General features: G+C 38.3%; 1 protein-coding gene across 3 annotated transcripts in view; it reads left to right on the top strand.

Annotated features, from left to right (window-relative positions):
- The window catches only part of GRTP1 (growth hormone regulated TBC protein 1), an 80304-nt gene that overhangs the window by 49487 nt on the left and 6210 nt on the right, over positions 1-24607 (top strand). For all 3 annotated transcript variants that reach the window (XM_074192089.1, XM_074192091.1, XM_074192088.1), the window contains exons 6-7: positions 17282-17454; positions 17578-17763. In XM_074192089.1, coding sequence (XP_074048190.1) covers positions 17282-17454; positions 17578-17763 — 359 coding nt within the window. The remainder of the gene's footprint in view (positions 1-17281; positions 17455-17577; positions 17764-24607) is intronic.

The following is a 24607-nucleotide window of genomic DNA, read 5'->3' as shown; positions in this document are numbered from 1 at the left end:
CTTAGTTTCCAATGGGTCTTTATTTAGGCCAAAATGCTAATATAGAAAGGATAATTTATGAATAAATAAAAGGGAGCTAAAAATTGAGGTCAGGGGAAGGAGATGAAGGTATCCAAGGGGATAGTAATAAAAATCCTATGGAGAGTCAGAAGTTCAAACTGAAAAGAAATGAAAACTTGACCAGTCTGGGCAGCCTTCTTAAAATTGAGGTCCTAGGAGGAACCAGTCAATCAGAGGGAGAAGTGGTCTAGGAATAGAGTAAGCTTCCAGGCTGGCAGGATAGACAAAGTCAGAGTTACAACCTAGAAAAGAATGAAGCAATAGTGATTAACTAATCGAGGTGACACCAAAACCAGACCTCTTTTATTAATATTCTCTGTGATCTTTTTTTATTCTTTTGGATTTTTATATCTTTGTTTTTGTTGAATTGTTTCATTTGTTTCTGATTTCATTACCCCCTTGGGGGTTTTCTTGAAAGAGATACTGGAATGGTTTGCCATTTCCTTCTCCAGCTCATTTTACAGATGAAGAAACTGAGGGTCACATAGCTAGTGTCTGAGACCAGATTTGAATTCAGGAAAATGTGTCTTCCTGATTCCAAGTCAGTCCTCTATCCACTGTCCTATTTAGATGCTTCAGATCTTTAAGATATCTTAAATAACATAAGCATATTTAAGATTCAGTCACCGCTAGTGAACTTCTAAGTGTGTTTAGTCTAGGAAAAGCACTCCTTCTAAGTTTCATCTTAAATAGGATTTCCCTTTCTTTAGGTTTCAAACCTGGGTGACTTAGAGAATAGTAGTACCGTCGACTAAAAGAGGGAAAGTTGGAAGAAAGATTTTGGTTTGGATATTGATGTATTTGAGGTGAGGTGAGGTGTACAAATACCTCATAGTTATCTGTATTATCTGAATTCAAGTTAAGGTAAAAGATGCAAGTTGGAGATAATGAATTTGGGATTTACCTCCTTGAGTATGTGCTGTGCATAGAACTCTGGGAGTGAAGTCAGGAAGACCTAAGTTCAAATCCAGCCTCAAGACATGTAATAAGTGTGATTCTGGGCAAATCACTTCAGTTCTCTCTCTGCCCTCAGTTTCCTTAACAGCAAAATGTGAATAATAATAGCACCTCCCAGGATTGTTGTAAGGATTGAATGAGATATAATTGTGAAGCATTAAGCTTAAGCATAGTAACTGGTACATAGTAAGCACTATATAAATATTAGTTATCATCACCATCACCACCACCATCACCACCATCACCATCATCACCATCGTCAACTTCAACACCACCATCATCTTCAACATCGCCATCACCATTATCACCACCACCACCACCATCATCTTCTTCTTCTTCTTCTTCTTCTTCTTCTTCTTCTTCTTCTTCTTCTTCTTCTTCTTCTTCTTCAGCAGCAGCAGCAGCAGCATCTCCCTTTCTTTCTCTTTTTCATCTTACCAAAGATCAGGGAAAGAATAAGGCCATTATATTTTTGAGTTTTCCTAATTCAAGTTATTTTGTGTCATTTAGAATGAATTCTAGAGATAGTCAATTTTCAACTCTAGTAGTAAATTCAAGTAAATGTGTGAAACATTTCAAATGATGTCTAGTTTTGAAAATCACTTATAAACTCCTTGACTTTCCATAAATTCAAGCTTGATTGCTATATTTGCTAAACCTTGATGGTTCCCTATTTCTTTGGTATTTAAAGCCCAACATGACCTTTCCAACTTCCCTTTCCAGTTTTATTATGCATCACTCCCCTTCAAACACTTTATGGACCAGCCAAATTCACATTTAATATTCTTTCTCATACCTAGCATGTACAATATATTCCCTTTTCACTCCAAGTATATGGAACTTTTTTCCCCCCTCTTCAGATCTCAGTCCAAAAAACACATTGTCTGTCAAGCCTTCGCCTTATGGCTCCTGCCATGCTCTTCCTTCCCAAATTACATTGAAATTATTTTATCTGTATTCTTTATATTCTTATACAAACATATCATCATCTTCATTAGAATGTAAGCTCCCTAATGGCAGAAATTGATTCGTTATTGATCTTATATTCCTAGCTCCTAACATAGTCTCTGGCACTTATTGGAAAGTATCTAAGTATCTGAATAAATGAGATTTTATGGCTATGGGCATTCCTTGTGTCTATAAAGATTACAGCTCTTATCTGCCTTGGGTGATTCTTGTCTGTCTTTCCATGAAACATATCTGATATGTTAGAGGACTTTTTCCATCTTGTAATGTTTAAGTGGTACCATTACAGCATAACTGTTGTTGTGTTATAACTTTGTTTCTGGTCATGTGTGTCCTAGTAGGGTTCATATATTTTTAAATATCACAGGATCAACAGATTTAGGAAAGATAATTTAAAAATTATTGGAATACCTGAAAGTCATGACCAGGAAAAGAGCCTTGACATCATTTTCAAAGAATTATTACAGGAAAATTGCCCTGATATCCTAGAAGCAGAGGCAAAATAGAAATGGAGAGAATCCACTGATCTCCCCAAGAAAGAGATCCCCCCCCAAAAAAACAACCCCCAGGAATATTATAGCCAAGTTCCAGACCTCCCAAGTCAAAGAGAAAATATTACAAGCAGCCAGAAGGACACAACTCAAATATCGTGGAGTCAGGATCACACAGGATCACACAGGACTTAGAAGCAACTACATTAAAAGCCCATAGCGCTTGAAATATAATATTCCGGAAGGCAAAAGAGTTTAGAATGCAACCAAGAGTCTACCCAGCAAAACTGAATGTCCTCTTCCAGGGAAAAAGATGGACTTTCAATGAACCAGGGGAATTTCAAATGTTCCTGTTGGAATGGCCAGAGCTGAACAGAAGGTTTGATCTTCAAATACAGGACTCAGGCAAAGCATAGATATTGGAGGAGAAGGGGAAAATATGAGGGACTTAATGATGATGAACTGCATGTATTCCTGCATAGAAAAATGACACTGATAATACTCATATGAACCTTCTCATTTAATAGAGTAGGTAGAAGGAGCTTTTATAGATGAAGCACAGGAGAAAACTGAATTTGAAGATATATTGTGGTATAAAAATGGAGTCAATAGATAAAAGGGAAATGTAATGGGAGAAAAAAAAGGAGAGGAGGAATAGACTATGATATTTCATATAAGTTTTTTCTTTATTACAATGAGCTATTGCAATGATATGGAAGGGGGAAAGGCAAGGGGGAATGAGGGAATCTTTGCCCTCATCAGAGGTGGCTAGGAGAGGAAACAGCATATATACTCAATGGGGTATAGGCATCTGGAGTAATAAGGAGAGAAGGGGGACAGGGGGAAGGAGGGGTATGTGAGTGATGGAGGAGAGGATGGACTATGGGGGAAGAGTGGTCAGATATAACACATTTTCTTTTTTTACTTCTTGCAAGGGGCTGGGATTGGATGGCTTGTCCGGGACCATAGGGCTGGGTGGATGCTGGGTAAGGGGTGGTATGTGGGTTCAGGGCCTTTTGGCCCCAGGACCAGGGATCTGTCTGCTGCACCATTCAACTACCCTACAGCAGAGACAGAGTGAAAGGAGAGAGAAAATATAATTCATGGTAGTAGAGACATATGAATGGAGGGAGTTGCGATCAGCAATGGCAACAGTGGAAAAATATGAAGTACCTTTTGTGATGGACTTATCATAAAGAATGTGATCCACCCACGACAGAGCTGGTGGTGTTGGAACACAGACTGAAGCACATTTTTTATTATTATTATTTTCTGGGGGGTGTTGCAGGGCAAATGGGACTGGGTGGCCTGCCTGGTGCCACACAGCTGGGTGATTGTTGGGTGTTTGAGGCCAGATTTGGACCTGGGTGCTCCTGGCTCAAGGGCTAGTGATCTGTATGCCACCCAGCCACCCCTACTATTATTATTATTATTACTATTTTATTTTATTTTGGGTCTTTTTTTTGTTGTTTTTGCAGGGCAATGGGGTTGCGGTGGCTTGCATGGTGTCACACAGCTGGGTGATTGTTGGGTGTCTGGAGTTGGATCTGGGCTCAGGTGCTCCTGGCTCCAGGGCCAGTGCTCCATCCACTGTGCTACCTGGCCATACCTATTATTATTATTATTATTATTAAATTTAATTTTTCTCTCCCCTTTACTTTATCGCTTATGTGGGTCTATATTTTCTTGGAGGGAGGGGTATTATGTTTACTCTTAAACAAGAATATTTTAGTAATGTGTAAAAAAAATTATTTGTACAAAATAAGAATAAATTAATTAATTAAAAAAAAAATGAACACCAAGAAACCCCAGGTGCTCCTATAGCCAGCACCACACCATCCATATGGGGAACCATTGATTTTAGCAAATAGAAATGTTTTGAATACTGTGGACAAGTTCACTCACTTTCGCAGTGTCCCTTCCAAGGAGGTACACCTTGACAATGAAGTTAGCACTCACCAGAACTAGCACAGTGTTTGGGAGGCTCTAAAAGAAAGTGTGGGAGAGAAGAGGTTTTAGACTGACTACCAGACTAAAAGTCTACAGAGCTGTTGTGTTGCCCTCATTGCTATATGCCTGTGACACCTGGACACTCTACCAGCTCCATATCAGGGAACTGAATTGTGTCCATTTAAATTGTCTTAGGAAGATCCTGAAGATCACCTGGCAGGAGAAGATCCCAGACCCTGAGGTCCTTCGTTGAACTAAACTGCCCAGTGTTCCCACATTACTACAGAGAGGGCAACTGAGATGGGCTGGACATATTGCCAGACATACGCTTGCCAAAGCCTATTTTATGGAGCACTCACCTAGGGCAAGCTCTCACAAGGGGGTCAGAAGAAGCAATACTGAGACACCCTGAAGTTCTCATTGAAGGACTTTAGAATTGACTGTACAGCCCAGGACTGCCCAGCATGGTGCCATCATTGGTGATGCTATTGCACTCCGTAAGTTTAGAGGACCCACCCCAGGTATTCATGAGGACTATTTGTGCCCAACTTGTGGTAGAGCATTCTGAGCTCGTATTGTTCTGATCAACCACAGTCAGACACCGTCATTTGTCTCAAACATAGTGATGTCCTTTTGGTCTTCCTCGATAATGAAGGATAAGGATTTACAGAGTCCTTGCCAGGGAGCAAGATACTTTGCTGAAGTTCATTGACCCAGTCTACAAGATGAAGAGAATGTGAGTGGAAGAAAAGGGAGCAGAATCTGGATAAAATTCTGAGAAGTTCAAACAGCCCAATGCTAGAACGGGCAGCATTGGCAGATACTGAGCTCTCTGTCCCTGGCACCCAGTTAGAGGCTGGATGACCCATTGATATGTCTATTGGAAGGGATTCCTTTATAAGTACAAGAAGGAAAGCGGGTCTATGATTCTATTGACTACTCCCCATGTTTCTTGGAACTATTGTTGTTCCTCTTAATGGAACACTGAAGCCCAGACCCCACCTGTGGCTACTTGGTCTGCCTAGGCCTCTAGAAGGAAAAGCTGACCAGACCATGGCCTCATGTCCACGTTCAGTTTGGAAGATGAGGTAAACTTCCTACCTCAACACTCAAAGGAATTCCTACTTCAACACACACCAGATAAGTGGTCATCCAGCCTCTGTTTGCAAAGCTCTAAAGAAGAGGAGCCTACTATTCCCTAGTTTAGCCCACTCCACTGTTGGGCTCCTCAAATTGTCAGGGCATTTTGAAGAAGTATGGCTATTGCTTTCACTAAAAAAGACCATAATCCCTCAGACCTAAGAGAGCAGTTATGGTCATGATGATATTTTTTAAAGACCTTGACTTCAGGGAGGAGATGTCATGACAAGCAAGTGAGGGGGCAATGTGTTAAGTCACCAGCCTCGCTTTCTTCTCCAGAGCCATCTGGGTCCAGTGGCCAGATATGAATCAGAATGACTGGAGATGATCTTGGATGTGAGACAATCAGGGTTAAGTGACCTGCCCATGGTCACACAACTGTTAAAGGTCAAGTATCCTAAGCCAGGTATGAACTCAGGTCTTCCCCTGTTCAGGGTTGGAACTCTATCCACTACATCACCTAGCTGCCCTTCAATGGGAATGGATGAATGGATAGATGGATGGATGATCAGTGGATGGATGGATGGATATATGAATAAATGAATAAAGAAACAAAAATAAAAAATAAATATCACAGGATCTATGCTGTGTTCATAAAATAAAATTAGTACACTCTTATTTGAAAGAACTATATATATATATGTGTGTATATATATATATATATATATATATATATATATATATACATATATATGTATATAAAACACAAAGGAAATCAAAGTTTGTTTGCCCTAATGTTGAACAGAACTCAGTCGTTGTTGCAGTGGAGTTGTTGTTATTAGTATATATCTCTTTCCTTTTCACTTAAGAACAGTGCCCAATTGCACCATGGAAGTGGGTGGTAACCAAAAGGAAGGTTTTAAAGTTTTGCCAACTTTTATAGACAAACAGTATAGAGAAAGACGATTAAACAGTTTTATTTATAGAATAGATTTCTATTGGACTATAGTATGATGAGGAAGGGTGGAGGGCAGAGTAGGATGAAATGTATCTCAATGATTCCATCTCATCCTGGTGGGTTCCAGAAACCACCCAGGCTGGAAAGGAACCATAGGACTGGAACATGTGTATCACCTAGCCTCAGCAACCCCTATATGGTATTTCTAGGAATGTCATTAGTATGGGTCTTGTTGGCCATGTCTCTTAAGACCACAGCCTGAACCTATTCTCCAGAACTAATCACTTTTGAAAGAATGAATGGATCAGAAGACATCTGGGATCTGTCATGTAACAAATGGTCATTGAACAAGAGGAACAGAATCTTCATATCCTCTCCCTTCCTGAAATGGAAAGAGATGTTAATGCTATCTATAATCTCTTTCACCCATAACTCCCTGGTCAATGAAATGAGCCATTGGTAACTTTTTTCCTTTCTTTTTTTCTTTCTCTCTTTCTTCCCTTTACATGCTTTATCTTTTTTTTTTTAGGTTTTTTCAAGGCAAATGGGGTTAAGTGGCTTGCCCAAGGCCACACAACTAGGATTATTAAGTGTCTGAGGTCGGATTTTAACTCAGGTACTCCTGAGTCCAGGGCTAGTGCTCTATCTACTGCACCACCTAGCCACCCCATTCTTTGTTTATCTTTAGCATTCTTTTTCATTTAATTTTTCATTCTGAATTCTCTTCCATCCTACCTTTCCTATACATTAAGACAAGAAGTGTATCAGTTATACACGTGAAAGCATGCTTCAGTCTTCAATGACACTCTAGCAGTTCTTTTTCTCTCTAGAGGTGGATAACATTTTTCATTATAAGTCCTTCAAAAATTCTCTTAGATCATTGTATTGATAAGTTTAATTCATTCACACTTGATTATCATATGCAATAATACTGTTTTTGTATACAGTGTTATGCTGCTTCAACTCATTTCACTTTACCTCAGTTCATATAAGTCTTCCCAGATTTTTTTTTTTGGAAATCATCCTTCTTATCATTTCTTATAAAACAATAGTATTCTATCACAATCATATATCACAATTTAACTATTTCTAAATTGATGGGCATCTCCTCAATTTCCAACTCTTCACCACCACAAAAAGGGTTGCTATATTTTTTGTTTAAATAGGTCCTTTTCCATTTCTTTTAATATTTTTGAGATAGAAACCCAAAAGTGGTATTGCATTTTTATAGCCCTTTGGGTTTAGTTCCAAATTGCTCTCCAGAGTGATTAGGTTAGTTCACAGTTCCACAGTGCATTGGTGTCCCAATTTTCCTCCATCCCCTCCAACATGTATCATTTTCCTTTTCTGTCATATTACCAAATCTGATAGGTATGAAGTGATACCTCAAAGTTGTTTTAACTTGCATTTCTCTAATCAATAGTGATTTAGAGAATTTTTTTCATATGACTATAAATAACTCTGATAGAGTAGCTAGCTGGGTGGTGCAGTGGATAAAATACTGGACCAGGAGTTAGGAAGACTCATATTCTTGAATACAGATCTGGCCAGAGACAGTTACTAGCTTTATGTATCTGGGCAAGTCTCTTAGTCCTGCTTCCCTTGTTTACTACTGTGTATTTATAAAATGACCCGGAGAAGGAAAAATGACAAACCACTCCAGTATCCTTGCCAAGACAATCCCAAATGGAAGAGTCAGACAGGACTGAAAAATAACTGAATTGATCTATAGCTTTAATTTTTTTTATTCTGAAAACTACTATTCATATCCTTTGTCAATTTTATCAATTAGGAATGATTTGTATTCTTATTTGGTTCAGGTCTCTATATATATGAAAAATGAGATTTTTATCAGATACTTGCTGTAAATCCCCCCCCATTTCCTGTTTTTCATTTATTCTTTGCTGCATTTGTTTTATTTGTATAAAGTCTTTATAATCTAATGTAATCAAAATTATACACTTATCAACTCTTATTTGGTCATAAATTCTTCCCTTATCCATGAATCTGATAGTTAAAATTTTCCATGCTCCTCTCATTTGCTTGTTACTTATCATCCTTTATGTCTAAATCATGTACCATTTTAACCTTTGAAACCTTTGTCTTGGTATATGATGTTAGATACTGATCAATATCTAGTTTCTGCCAAATGTTTTCTAGTTTTCTAGTTTTCCCAGTTTTCAGATAGTTCTTATTCCAGAAGCTTAGATCTTTGGGTTTCTAAAACACTAGCCTACTGTGGTCATTTACTGCTGTACACAGTAGCACCCCTGCCATGAAGGCTCTACCTCCTCACCTCCACCTCTTTTCTCTTCACACAACCTGCAACCTGTTCTTGTTCCTGAGGAATGCCAGCCAAGGGGCCTCTTGACCTCCTAACTCTATCTTATACCTTCTCTTAGGCCAGCTCCTTGTTCCCCATAAGGGAATATCAAAGAATTTATGTTTCTAGAGTGAGGGAATAAGATGAAGAAATGACTGTCTTACTAAATAATTCCCTAAAATGTTAACTTTCATGAGAATGATAGGGAGCATTACTAGAAATTAGTAGCTCACTAATCTACCATTCCATTTCTTAACTTGTACCAGATTGTTTTGATGTTACTGATTTTTAATGCAGTTTGGGATGTAATCCTGGTTGAGGCACTTTCATTTTTTCATTGTTTCCTTTGATATCCTTGAGCTTTTGTTTTCTAGTTGAATTTTGATATTTTTCTAATTCTATAAAATAATTTTATGGTAGTATAATTAGTATGGCACTGAATAAGTAAATTAATTTAGGTAGAATTGTCGTTTTTATTATGCTGGCTAGGGTTATAGCTTTCTTTTTCTGTTTTTGCTCTTCCTGGTTTAGGTATTAGCATCACATTTGTGTATAAAAGGAAATTTATGGGAGACCTTTACTTATTTTTCCAAATTGTTTATATAGGATTGGAATTAATTGTTCTTCAAATCTTGGTAGAATTCACTTGTCTGGCTCTGGGTCTTTTTTTTTCCTTAGGGAGCCTATTGATGGTAGGTTCAATTTCTTTTTCTATACTAGAATTATTTAAGGTATTTAATACAATTTCCTCTTCTATTAACCAGCAATTTATATTTTTTGAAAAATTTGTCCATTTCACATGATTGTTAGATTTATTAATATATAACTGGGCAAAATGGATTCTAATAATTACTTTAATTTCATCTTCATTGGTCATATATTCATCCTTCTCATTTTTGATACAAGAAATGTGGTTTTCATCTTTCTTCTTTTGACCAAATTTTATACAAAATTTTTATAACAGATTGACCAATGACCTATCTATTTGGTTGTTCTTCATAAAGTTTTTTCATAAAGTTTCTAGTTTTCAATTTTATTCATCTTTTCTTTGTTTTTTTAGTAATTCCAGTTTGGTATTTATTAGAGGGTTTTTAATTTGTTCCTTTTCTAGTTTTTTTTAAATTGTATGCCCAGTTTATTATTCTGTTGTTTCTTTTTTTATTTTGGGTTGTTGTTTTTTTTTTTTTTTTTTTTTTTTTGCAAGGCAAATGGGGTTAAGTGGCTTGGTAATTATTAAGTGTCTGAGGCCGGATTTGAACCCAAGGTACTCCGGACTCCAGGGCTGGTGCTCTATCCACTGCGCCACCTAGCTGCCCCTCTTTTTCTTTTTATTGATATGTGTTTAGAGAAATAAATTTTCCCCTAGGTGATGCTTTAGTTGCATCTCAGATTTTGGTATATTGTCTCATTCTCTCTCTCTCTCTCTCTCTCTCTCTCTCTCTCTCTCTCTCTCTCTCTCTTCTTTTTAGGTTTTTGCAAGGCAAATAGGGTTAAGTGGCTTGCCCAAGGCCACACAGCTAGGTAATTATTAAGTGTCAGAGGCTGGATTTGAACTCAAGTACTCCTGACTCCAGGGTCAGTGCTCTACCCACTGCTACCTAGCTGCCCACCTCATTGTCTCTTTAATGATGTTTCAATGATTTTTTCTTTGACCCACTTTTAGTCTTATGTTTCCTTGGTCCCTAAACTGCCATCAAATACAATTAAACTTTCACCTTTTCCATTTGGTACCTTGGTTATTCAAAAGTAGCACCTGTTTTCTAGGAGTTTATATGTCAGAAGTGATGTTTTATCATAGAAGGCATCATTAATAAGACACTGAGCATTGTTTTGAATGTCAGTGTTTAATGTCTTCCCTGTAAGAGAAAGGGAATATCAAAGAATTTATGTTTCTAGAGTGAGGGAATAAGAGGAAGAAATGACTGTCTTACTAAATAATTCCCCAAGGTGTTAACTTTCATGAGAATGATAGGGAGCATTACTAGTAATTTGATGAAACAAATTTTATTAAGTAGCTACTTTGTTCAAATCTTTCTTTTATGTTTTTGTTGTTATTGTTATGTGTTATTTAGTTCCTTCATGGTAGAGTGACTGTGCATTAGTGCTCAGCTACAGTTTTTTTTTCCTCTAGAATTGAAATTTCATTAGTGTACAGAAATTCTAGTGTTTCTACCCAAGTAAATTAGCAGGCATCTAACTCATGTGTAATGTATAGTCTTTGAGTCACCTGGGGAACTTGAGATGAAGTTATTTATGCAAGATTATACAGTCAGTAAGTGTTGGAGGCTGAATGTGTATCTGGGGCTTATTAAACCAAACCTTCGATCCATTATTCCATGTTGTCTTTCATGGGTAGTATACATATGTGTATACACTATGTGTATGTGAATACATATTATATTATATTATACACATTAGTTATATCAGGCTTTAAATCCAGACCCCTTGATGCCAATCCCAGCCTTCTGCCTGCCATGCCAGGGGGCTACCTTTCTTTAAAATCTCTTTTAACATAACTGCTTAAGAATCAGTATTGGGGGTTCTACATAGGGAGCCAAGGATAAGACTCAGTATAGACCCATGGGGTTTAAAGGAACACTCCATAAATGAGAGGTAAAGATTTGAGGACTCAGGAGCCTTAGTTGAAGGGGGGTCCATCCAGATTGCTGGGACCCTTGGGGGAGGGTGGGGGTATCTCACAGGCAGGCAGTTAGTTCTGAATCAGCATGGTGTGGGCATGTGAAGAGGAGAATGTGGAGGAGGTTCTGGATTTAATTGAATTAACAAACCTTGGTGACCTGAGCCTTGTGATTAAGCACATTACAGTTTCTGATAAAGTGACTTTATTTTTGGAATCTCTTCTTAAGCTCTCTGTAACTGAGAATAAGGTCATGGCAGGATTAGTCTTTAGCCTTTTCTTCTTAGCAAATCTGGTTATTGTTCTGGGATGCTGGAAACCAGCTTCATTTTAGGGTGTTGTTGTTGTTAGGATCATTGTTTGTAGAATTCAAGTCTGTACTAATGACTCCAGTGAAAAGGAGAATAAGAAATGCAACTAAAAGATTGTTCCCATCCCCATCCCCAACTGCAAATTGGGATGTTATATAATGAAAATGGAGCAGAAAAAGGTAGGGTAGCCTCTTAGCACTTTTTCCCCATCATGTTTCATAAGGGTAAGGAAGTTTGGAACATTCTTCAGTATCTCCTAGTAAATATATAAATATAGCAAACCAGCATTAGCTGCTGCATCCTTTTTAAAAAAAAATGCTAAAGGCAGAGAAAACAAAAGATGGTTTGGTGAGGCCAAAAAAAGTAGGGAAAGTTTGACCTGTAATGACAGATACAAGAAAAGGGTCAGAAGGTCCCCTGGGTAGACCTTTTCTGTAGAAAATCCAGTGTGAGAATCTGCTGTCTATATCCAGGGGTCAGACAGAATTAAGATTGAATATGGTTCTGATTACTGAGTTTTGTACATTATATGACCCTGGTCTGGTTTCACCAGATCAGCTGACAGCCACGTCCACCCTGGGAGCCAAAGGTGATAAGACTCAGGACAGATGCCTGTGTTTAATGGGAACTTCTTGAGCACCCCCTAAATGAGAGGAAAAGACTTCCCAGCAATCAGGAGCTGTTGTTGAAGGAGAGTCCTTATCCAGAGAGAGAGATGACTGTGGAGAATGAGCTCACCTTCATTTTCTTGTTCCAGCTCTTTCCAATGACTTTCAATTTCTAGTTTCCATGTTTATCTCTTACAATCACACTAGTTTCCCTGTCCTAGCTTTCCAACCTTCTTCTTTCTCTGTCAACCGGTGACAGACGCTGCTTCCTTGCTCTTGAACAAGACTCTCAAGGACAGACATTTACCTGGTGGCAGTTTCCCCTGCCAGGAAGGCTCTACTTCCTCACCTCCACCTCTTTTCTCTTCACACATCCTGTAACCTGTTCCTGTTCCTGAGGAATGCCAGCCAAGGGGTCTCTTGACCTCCTAACTCTATCTCATACCTTCTCTTAGGCCAGCTCCTTGTTCAGTCAAGTCAAGAGACACTATGCAAACAAGTATGAACAAGCCAGTTCTATGCAGGATAAATGGTGGATAATCTCAGAAGTAAGGCACTAAAATGAAGGAAAAACTTCTGCAAAAGGAGCAGGGAAGGTAGAAGGTGGAGATGAGAAGTGTACCAGGCAGGGAAGAATGCCTAAGGTGGGAGATGGAGAGGGCTCTGGGCAAGAAACAGAAGGAGAATGGGGAGACTTGGGCACGTTTGTAGACAATGAGGTTAGGGAGAGATTGAAGGGTGGGGCAGCCAGGTAACACTGTGAGGTTTGGAAGAGAGTTGGATATGGTTTGACTTCCTCAGTTCAAATTTGGCCTCAGACACTTCTCAGCTGTTTAACCCTGGATAAGTCACTTAAACTCTGTGTGCCTCAGTTTCCTCATCTGTAAAATTAGCTGGAGAAAGAAATGTCAAACAATTCCAGTATCTTTTCTAGAAAAACCCTCAAATGAGGTCATAGAGAGTCAAAACAACTAAAAATGACCAAACAACAGCCACAAGGGCATGTATAATTGATATAGGTGGGGGAAGAGAGAAAGGGAAAGAATTCAGATCACAAAATTAAAAAAAAAAGAACATTGGGGCAGCTAGGTGGTGCAGTGGATAGAGCACCAGCCCTGGAGGCAGGAGGACCTGAGTTCAAATCCAGCCTCAGACACTTAATAATTATCTAGCTATTTGACCTTGGGCAAGTCATTTAACTCCATTGCCTTGCAAAACAAAAAAAAAGTGAAAAGAACGTTAAAGATAAATCAGTGATGATCTTTGTAAAAAAGAAAAGTAGTAAAGGAGTAGAGGGGACTGTGTGTGTGTATGGTCTCTGTGTTCTACTTAACATTCTTTAAATTACAGAAGATGGTTTAAATATGAACTGTTATTATTTTTAGTTTATTTTTCAACTACATGCAAAGCTAGTTTTCAGCAATCATTTTTTTATGTTTCACATTTTTCTTACTTCCTCCCTTCCCTATCCCTTGCTCCTGACAAGGAGTAATCTAGTGTAGATTATACATGTATTATTAAACATATTTCCATACTAATCATGTTGTGAAAGAAGGATCTGGACAAAAAGGGGGAAAAGTTATGAGAAGGAAAAAACCCATACAGCATAAACAAATTTTGAAAATTAAAAAAGTAAGCTTTGTCTACAGTCAAACTCCATAGTTCCCTCTGTGGGTGTGAATGGTATTTTCCATCACAAGTCATTAATTGTCTTTGATTACTATACTTCTGAGGTGAGCAAATCTATTGTAATTGATGCACTGTTTTTTATTAATCTAACCTTTCACACAGTGTAAAGAAATCAGTTCTGTTACTCTAACAGCAATTTTCTATCTTCTCTTGTAGAGACCCAAGTTATGGTAAGTTCAAAGTCCTTAAAGTATATAGGTAGTTCCAGTTTAGAAATGTCTCACTATAATTTCTGTCTCACTATAATTTCTACTCATTGCCCCTAGTCCTGTACTCTGGAACTGCACAAAACCAGCCTAATTCATCTTCTAGATAGCAAATCTTTAGATATTTGAAGACAGCTATCTTGTTCCACCCAAGCCTTTCTTTCTCCAAGCCAAACATTTCTAATGCCTTTATTTCTTTTTTTAATGTATTGTTTAATGGATCAGTGTGAACCTGAGGAGAGGTTTCTAATGTTGTGTCATATCTAGTCTCAGATTCTTAACAGGTGTGTGACCTTGGGCAAATCACTTAGTGTATTTCCCCATGTATAATATGCACCCTTTTCTGAAAAATCTGGGTCTAAAAACAGGGAGCTTCTTACACAGTAGTTGTAGATTTTCTTACTTGCATTTCCTGGGGGGGGGTTTGCACTTATTGTCTTTGCACTCATTATTTTGCATTTGTTACCCATATATTAGGTTACATTTTGCTACATTCTGCCCAGAAATGGCTCAGTAAAAATTTTCATCCAGTGCTGAATTCAAATTCAAAGTGATTAAGTTTGCAAAAGTGAATGCAAATTGTGCCTTTCTGAACATCAATTTGGTCCTCCTCCAAACTTAGAAAACAATCTGAGACTGGCTATGGGAAGAAGAAACCCAACTGAAAACACCCTGGCAGAAGAAGACCATGAGAGGCAAGTCAGAAAAATAGTCTGATTTAGAGAAGGAATTGAAGAGATGGATTGAAGAACAAAGGGCCCATTGGAATTTCTGTGTCCAACAAAGATGGTTCAACATGAGGCCAGAACTGCTGCTGAAAAAGAAGTGACTGATTTCAAAGGAGGAACCATTGGTGCTTCAGGTTCATGAAATGGAATGGACTAACCATGTGTCCACGCACCAGACTTGTCCAGGGAGTGCTTGTGATCAACCACACACCAGAGCACAGGCAGGAGAGCAGTCAGAGCCTCTCCTAAGATAATGATTCATCATCAAACACAGATGAAGACAACCTAATAGATGGGAGTTTTGACAGTGATGAGGAGTTGTAGGAATTTTATGATGAATAAAACTTGAGTTCAGTAACTTTATGTAATACATTTTTCAAGTCCCTTAACCCCATTACCTTAAATAAACACAACACTTTTTTTCAAATTTTGAACCCCAAAATTAAGGTGTGTTTTATACATGGGGAAATAAGGTAATAGCTGGTTGCCTCAGTTTCCTCAGCTGTAAAAATGGAGGCGATAGCCTGCCTTAAAGGGTTGTTATGAAGTAAAAATTGTTAGCATCCTACCTGGAACACTGTAGGTTCTATTTGAATGCTTATATTCTTCCTATTTCCCTGCCCCCCAGTAGAATTTTGGGTACCTTCTATATGCTAACAACTAACTCTCTGGAATCTTTTAGTTGAATTTTTATTACTATCCTTTTCTCCATCACCTTCTTAAGTCTTTCTTTCTCATCTTTGGAAAATAGAGTGCTATCTCTTCAGAAGATCTAAATTCATCCTCTTTGGGGAGGGTCAAACAAATCTGCTTCTCTAGTATGGGAGCCTTTCTTTACTTCTGCTCAATGCTTGTTTTGATTCCCATCACCTCTTCAAAGTCTTTTTTTTTTCATATTTACTTTCTGGTAATTCTCTCATCCTGTCTAGAAGATGTCCATCTTCTCTATTTAATCAAAAGATAGAGAAGTATTCTGCAAAACCTTTTATTTTCTCTTCCTATTAGGGCGATCCACATTCCAGGGCAGCACATGCAATCACTGACCACCTTAGGCAAACACATACACACACAAAGCCCAAACCTTTGGACCATCCTTTAGCATCCCTTCTTCCTGGTTTTCAGGTAGAGCTGCAGTGTTTTGGGGGTTTCCTCCTGGAAATCCCCTCTGAAAACTGCCACAGTAAATTGCCTGTTGGGGGCAGCTAGGTGGCGCAGTGGATAAAGCCCCGGCTCTGGAGTCAGGAGTACCTGGGTTCAAATCTGATCTCAGACACTTAAAAATTACCTAGCTGTGTGGCCTTGGGCAAGCCTCAACCCCATTGCCTTGCAAAAAAAAACAAAAAAAAAACCAACCTTAAAAAAAACCCTGTAAATTGCCTGTTGGCTCTAGAGACAGCAGACTCCTAAAGATTTACAACTGAAATTGAATTGCCCATTGATCAGAAAATTCAGGTATGATCCCAGCCTTGCTCTGATGAAGAAAGACAGCAGCTGCAGTTTGTAGGTGTCAGATACCCTGGACCTGGGATGAGTGGATGGAGACTGAGCAGACTTGATTGGAAGCACCAGTGCTCCCCACAGTGGTCATTTTGAGAAGTGATTGTTGAAATCTTTATTTGACTTCATTTATAGTGACTATTTATAGTGTTAAGTTTGGGTAGAGAGTATTTCTTTCATTAATTTTGTCATCTTTTTTTTTTATAAAAGTGTGTCCCATGATGGTAGTTTTGTTTTAAAAAGTTGAACGAACAAATGAGATGTGTTAAGGCTAGTAGGGAAAAGTGAGCTCTATTGTGAGCCCAAAGAGTACTAGATTTGGAGGCTGGGTTTTACTCTTAGCTCCACCAGAGTCCATAGATTTAAAATGCTCTGGGAAGGATAGCGAGGTGGCAGTGTGGATAGAGCACCAGGTCTGAAGTTAGGAGGACCTGAGTTATCAATTATTAGCTGTTTGACTTTGGGCAAGTCACAACCCCCCATTCCTTCATCCAAAAAAACCTTCCAACTCTCTGGGCTCATCTTTTTCATCTGTGAAGGGAGAAAATTGTACAAATACCTTTCAACTCTGAAATGCTATGACTTTTGTAATTAAGTTGATATGTGTTTATTTTGGAGGGGTGATAAATGACTTGCCCAAGGTTAGTAGGAATCAAGCACTTGAGATTGGATTTAAATTCTGGTCCTCCTCCTGAGTCCAGAGCCAGTGTTTTATCACCACACTACCTAACTGCCCCTGATACTTGGTTCTTGAAGAATATGATATTTAGTGATATGTTATATATTATTTTTTCCCATCTCTTGTTCTCTCTAACAAAGATTATTATAGTCCTGCAATGATGGGTCTGAAAACAGATCAAGAAGTTCTTGGTGAGCTCGTGAAGATGAAAATTCCATCTGTGGCAAACTTAATGGAGCAACATAATGTCATGTGGACCCTAGTAGTCTCCCGTTGGTTTATTTGTTTATTTATTGATATCCTCCCAGTAGAGGTAAGGACTTACACACATGTAACTAGGACATCCCCCTAAGTTTTTTGTAAATCCTCAAATATACATTTAACTCTTGTTGAATACAATTAAGTAGTCTGTTTTTCCAATTTTGTTTTTCTACAGACAGTACTTCGAATTTGGGATTGTTTATTCTATGAAGGTTCAAAAGTTATCTTTCGTGTGGCCTTAACATTAATTAAGCAAAACCAAGCCTCTATTTTGGAAGCCACTAATTTCCCAGACATATGTGAAAAATTTAAGCAGGTCACAAAGGGGCCATTTGTCACCGAATGTCATACATTCATGCAGGTAAACTTTTTTTGTTTGTTTGTTTGTTTGTTTGTTTGATGCTTAATCTAAAAGGAGGAGAAATTGGTAATAGAAGTCCTTTGCAAATAATGTGCTAGACCAGAACTACAGCTCACAGGCCTAATTCAACCCATCTGCCTGTTTTTGTTTGACCTATATATTTTTTAAAATATGCTGACTCCTATGCTGCTAAAAATAATGTTTTTCATCAATGCTTTTTATTTATTCAGGGACCACCAACTATCTACCTGATAAGCCATGTAGATTTTTGTTTCCTCTCCTCATTCTGTTGCTTAGCTGATTTACTGCTCATCAGCATATCTTCTAGGGATTTAGGTAAAATTGATGAAGTAAATGAAGATTTAGGTGTTATTACATTATAGAGATAAACAACCACTCTGATTAATCTAATAACCAAACCACAGGTTTGGAGGACTTATAATGAAATAGGGTACCCACTGCCTCAAAGAGAGAGAATGGGCTTGGGGTACAGAATTTGATAGAATCAATATACATGTGTATAAAAATGTTTATTTTAGGTATTTGGGGAGTAGTAATTACTTGAATATGCATATCTATTATTTTAAATTTCAGAATTAATTGTTTTTCCCCTTCTTTTAAATACATGAGAGAAGAGGAGAGAGAATTCTCTTCAGCAGTAGGGTTTTTTTGCTTTGCTGTTTTCAGAGCTAGTTCTGGAGATTGGAAGTTTTTGATGACCACAAGGTAGTGTGGTCGCTGCTACCCCATTCTACACTCTAATTATGACTTGTCTTTTGGGATTGCTCCTGATCCTTGATGACCAAAAGTAATATTGGTCTTCAGGGCGTTCACTTCCTCTTAACTGAAAGTGCTCCTCCTTTCTTCCTTGTACTGTGATCTTGGGCAATGGAATTGCCAAATACCATCTGCACAAGGGTCCCTCTTTCTGACCATTTGTCAGGTCCCCTTTCAGTGTCTGGTCTGAGGGCTCCCAAAGCTGCTGCTGCTGCTTCTGTGACCACCACATGGTCAGTCTGGCCTTCACCCCATATCACAGATCTCTCCTTCCCACCCTACTAAATTGTGTTGGGCTAGAAGAATGTCTAGAAGAATGCCCCTCTCAATTCCAACCCCAGAATTTAGTTTGGGGCATTAAAGTTGTGTAGAGGGAAATGTTGAGAGATCTCAATGGAATGCTTTCACTAATCTGCCATCTTGACTTCTTCCCTAGAAGAAGGAGAATCCACCCTCTAGGGAGGATTCGTACAGTTTCTTCATACCTACCTCATTGGTAGGTATGAGGTAGGTATGAGCTCCACCATTTTATGGGGGATGGAGGTAGTGGAAGGGGTAGGGATGCTTCAGAGATAAAGCTAAAATGAAGACTTTTATCATGTTATATCTTTTAAAAGTCTTGAGGAGAACAGATGAAAAGATAGTTAAAATTATTGACTGGATTTCACTGGATTAAATTTTATCCTGTTTCTTATAGAAAATTGAGAGTTCACAGTATAACTAAGTGTAACATTCTAGATCCAGTAACAATCAGTTAAGAGTAGGGAAGGGGGATGGGAGAAATGGAGAAGCTGGGACTGTGACTGGAAACTCTGCCTAGGAGCCTGGCGTCATGGAAATCTTCCTGGCCTGATTCTTTGGAGTAATTCAACCCTATTCAGGATACCTTTGTCCAAGGGAAGATTGGGTTCCTTGTTGAAGAAAATAAAAAAAAATCTTAATGACTTTTTAAAGAGAGATATTTTATGAGATAAATACTGTGATATTCAAGGATTCAGATTTCATGAGTATTGGTACTCCATATAAATTCAAACTGCAACATCCTTCCTGTCTTGGGAGGCTATATATATATATATATATATATATATATATATCCCAATGCTAATGAGATGAACAAGTAGAATACAGATAGTATTTAGAAGATTGGAGGGGGCAGCTAGGTGGCTCAGTGGATAAAGCACCAGCCCTGAAGTCAGGATTACCTGGATTCAAATCCAGTCTCAGACACTTAATAATTACCTAGCTGTGTGGTCTTGGGCAAGCCACTTAACCCCGTTTGCCTTGCAAAAAAACCTAAAAAAAAAAAAGATTGGAGACAGAAGTGGTTGTTAAGTAAGATGCAAACCTTAACACACTGTTAGCTGCAGGGTCTATTGAAGGATTATTTAGATTTAGTACAGGTTCCAAATTCTTCAGGGGGCTTACATAAGTGTTTTCAGGTTAATTTTGACTTCCAGATGGCTGATCAAAAAATTTTGTGACTTCATAAAGGAGAAAGTTAAGATAACAAATACACCACTTTGTACTGGGGGACAGAAACTGTGAAGACCCTTTGGAAGTTTCAGTTCCTGTTGCTTCTTCCTCAACAGAGTGACAATGCAGTACTGTGAATGAAAGCTAATGCCACCAGTCTTTTTAGTTGCTTTAGGACTTGGCTTTCATCCTGCCAAGCCTGTTTCCTTGGCAGCAAAAACTTAACAGAAGTAAGGGACTCTGGATTTCTCTAGTAGTCCATACACTCAGTATCACCAATGACTTCAATGTTATTAAAACTGTCCCCTAGATTTGTCTTTAATTCTGTTCTTTAATTCAGTATTAAGAATTTTTTTTTTCAGAAATACATGTGTATTTAAGAAAAGAGTCTAGCAAAAAAGATGGAATTAATTAATGTTGGAAGGGGAATGGAAAGGTGGGCTCTCTAATATGCCAGTTGGTAAAACAGTAAATTAGTTCAAACATTCTGAAAAGTAATATGGAATTATTCTAAGAAAGTGACAAAAATGTTCCTACCCTTTGATCAAAAGATCCTGCTGCTAATTATATTATATTATATTATGTTATGTTATATTATATTATATTATATTACCCAAGCAGGTTAATGGTAAACAAAAATGTTTATTTTAGCTCTTTGGGTAGTAGCAAACAACTAGAAATAAATTAGATTCCCATCAATGGAGATAATATAATTTGTGGCATATACTGTGGTAGTGAAACATTGCTGTACTCTAAGAAATAATGAATATGAAGAATACAAAGAAACAAAAAAACTTTATATGAATTGTAGCAAAGTAAAATAAACAAAAGAATGTGGAAATTCTTTCACTAAATGAATAAAATAAGGGTACATAATTTTGTTATTATAAATATTGCCTCCAATAAGGCAGCACACTGTCCCACAAAATTTGGTAGATAACTTGAATTTAGGTAAATTAGTTTTTAAATACCAGACATAATCAGACCATCTGTTGACCCACACTCAAAGTTTTTCCATCTTGGTTAGGACCTGCTAGATGATCTGATGGCATAGCTTTTGGGAACCAGAGTCATCTGCATGCCACAAGGAGAAAGTAGGGGAGGAAATTTGTGCCAGACATATAAGACAAACATAAAAGTTAAAGAAAGTTTTCCAGCAGATACTGGTTAAATTTTAAAACAAACTTAGTGTAGATATGATAAGGACACAGCTTTTCATGCTGAGGACACAGTGATCCTTGTAAAACAGGCAAAGTGAGACAGATTCACCATAAGTGAATGGGTACTATAAGGACCCAGAATGGAAGGAAGGAGTTCCCTCAGCTGCCTCAAGAAACTTTGAAAAGTAGGCTGTGAAACCAAGGGACTAAAAAATGAAGCCTGGTGGGTAAAGCACTGGCCCTGGAGTCAGGAGTACCTGGGTTCAAATACAGTCTCAGACACTTAATAATTACCTAGCTGTATGGCCTTGGGCAAGCCACTTAACCCCATTTGCCTTGCAAAATCCTAAAAAAATGAAGCCTGAAAGAGATTCCATACTTTGAAATTCATTCCATAGACCAAATAATGAAGAACTGACTGCTTAAAGAGAAAAGAAAAGAATAAATACTGTCTGCTAGTAGAGAATTGAATTTGAAAGTAGTGGAACTGAGTAATAGTAATGGCAGTAAGACCTAGGTGACCTACCAGCAATCACTGGGAGAGAGCTGCTGGCAAAAGACCCACATGGTAATTTGGACAGGAACTGACAAAGGTCTATGGAAAAGAGCACAGCTATGGAGAAGCAAAGTCCTGTCTTTTGGATTAGCATCCCCTTCCAAGGATATGACTATAAGTCATGGAAATGGATAGGTAATGGTCAATAGGAGGATGAATTCAATTGACTAAGGGCTTGGGTAAAAGTCTTTTCTATGTATTTCATTGTTTAACTAGAAGTATTCTATGTTTGGAAGCTTTGTTAACCTGAGTGTTTGTAAGGAGAGTTGGGAGGCTCCCCTTGGTGAATTGCCAAATAATGAAGTTTCTAGGTTTCGCTGTTGTCAGAGCAATAAGTCAGAGAAATAAGGAGTTCCAAAGTCTTATCTGGGCCTTCTGACTTTAGTGTTACTTAGACTTACAATTTATATGGAGATAACTCTATACATACCTGCAATATTCTTCTATCCATATACAAAAATTATCAGAAAGGTCTCTATATTACCTTTTATCATTCCTGTAAGAATGGTTAAGATTTCTAGAGCACAGAAGGAGCTGAGGCTAATAAGGAATGTTGTGCTCCCAAAAAAGATGTTTTGTTGTTTTTTAAACTACTGGGGAAAAGAGAAGAATTAAAGAAGGGCTGAGATTGCTCCTCAGAGAGGATAAGTGACCATTAAAATGTTAGTCATGTCAGACTAAGAATTTAGGGGCTGCCTACTGTGCTAGGGATGCAAATAAGAGCAAGACATGGCCTCTGCTGTCAAGCTCACCATCTCGTGTGGGAAAAATAACATCCAGACAAGGACACCCAAGAAGAGATGTATAGGTCAGGAAGCAGAGCCCAGACTGCAAAGGAGCAGGAGGAGTCCAGGTGAGCTCCCCACCATAGAACTCCTCCAAAGAGATCTGGAAAATACGCTGGGCTGATCCTGCCTGGGATATCCAGGGTTTTTCCAGCAGATGCAGACAGAGTGGGAGCATGAGGCAGGCCAGGAGAGACTCCCCCTGGAGCAGAATGAGGCCTGGACCTCTCACAGCATACCCAAGAGGAACAAAGGGCAAACCTGCATATCTGGTGGTCTTCTCCCTTGCTCTCAGAGCTCCAAATGCTCCTGCCATTACCATTCCCTATGGGGAGACCCGGGGAGTATCTCTAGAAAAGAGAACGTTCAGCGCCAAGTAGCAGCTGTTTGCCTCAGACCCTAGGTGCAGAGCAGGGTCTCGGGTCTAGCCACTATCCTCCCCCCGCAAAAGAAGAAGAAGCAAGGCAGGAGTCCCAAACCAAAGGGAAATGGGTGATCCTGTGGCTAGGAGCTGCAACTACGGCAGTCTGCCCCTGCTCAGAATTCAAGGTCTGGATACTCTGTCCTTAACTAGAGCACTAAAAGCTTGTGGATCTCCAGCCGCTCTAGTCACAGAAATTATAGAATAACACAAGACTAAATACACTAAGAAAGCGGCAGATCTTCCCTCTAGAAGTGTGCCAGAGCCCAAGCCCCAATATCAAGCCCACAGTCAGAAATTTGACTGGCAGAATGAAAAAAAATAAATAAAGAATTCCACCATAAACAGCACTTGTGGCGATTACAGGGTACTCAAAACATAAACCAGAAGAAAATAACTCCAAAACATCTGCAAACAAAGCCTCGGAGAAAAACCTAACTTTGAGCCCAAACTCAACTCAAATTCCTGGAAGAGATGAAACAAGAGTTTTTAAAAAGGGGTTAAAATTTTTATAAATATTTGAAGAAAGAATAGAAAAGAAAAGAGAGCCATAGAAGAAAGATTTGGAAAGGGAATGAATAGCTTGGCAAAAGATATTCAAAGAAAATTCCTGAAAATTAGAATTGACCAAATAGAAGCTAATGATTTCATGAGGCAAAAAGAAAGACGAAAACAAAGTCAAAAAACCAAAAAAATAAATGAAATATTAAGATATCTTATAGCAAAAAGTACTGATCTGGAAAACCGAGAACAGAGAAACAATTAAGAATAGTAGAATTAAATAAAATAAAAATAGTAGAACTACTTGAAAACCATGATCAAAAATTGAGCCTAAACCTCATATTTCACTGAATTTTAAAAAGAAAACTGCAGAGAGCAAGAGGGAAAAGTAGAAACAAAGAATCCACAGTCACCTGAAATCCCCAAATGAAAACTCCCAAGAACATCATAGACAACATCTAAAGTTTCTAAATTAAAGAAAAATTACCGCAAGCAGCCAGGAAAAAAGAATCCAAGAGCTGTGGACCCACACAGCAGGAAGATTCATGATTTAGGAGCCACTACTATAAAGAAACAGAGAACTTGGAATTCAGTATGTGAGAAGACAAAAGCTATATGCTTATAGACAAGAATAACTGAGCCAGCAAATACCTGGGTATAATGCTGAAGGGGAAAACATGGATCTTTAATGAAATAGAAAATGTACAAACATTCCTGATGAAAGGACAAAGCCACACAGAAACTTTGAATTTCAAACACAGGAATTAAGAGAATCATAAAAAGGTAAACATGAATTGAATAAAGGATTAAACAAGGACAAACTGCTTTCATTTGAATATGGAGAAATGATACACATGTACCTGCTAAACCCAGTCAATGGAGTCAGAGAAGGAGCCTGAACAGACAAGGCCTAGGGGCAGTTTGGTTTTTGTCTTGATGATCTTAAGAAATGAATGGCAAGGGGTGGCAAGGTGGTGCAGTGGATAGAGCACCAGCCATGGAGTCAGGAGTACCTGAGTTCAAATCAGGCCTCAGTAATTACCTAGCTGTGTGGCCTTGGGCATTGCCTTGCAAAAACTTAAAAAAAAATGGCAATAATAAAAATAAAAAAAAAGAAATGAATGACAGTGATCAAAGTCAATTCTAAAAGACTGATGTTGGAAAGTGCCAT

The sequence above is a fragment of the Macrotis lagotis genome, chromosome 6 (assembly GCF_037893015.1).
Source record: "Macrotis lagotis isolate mMagLag1 chromosome 6, bilby.v1.9.chrom.fasta, whole genome shotgun sequence".
Taxonomy (NCBI): domain Eukaryota; kingdom Metazoa; phylum Chordata; class Mammalia; order Peramelemorphia; family Peramelidae; genus Macrotis; species Macrotis lagotis.
Note: the sequence above shows the minus strand (reverse complement) of the source record. Positions and strands in the feature narration are given on the sequence as shown.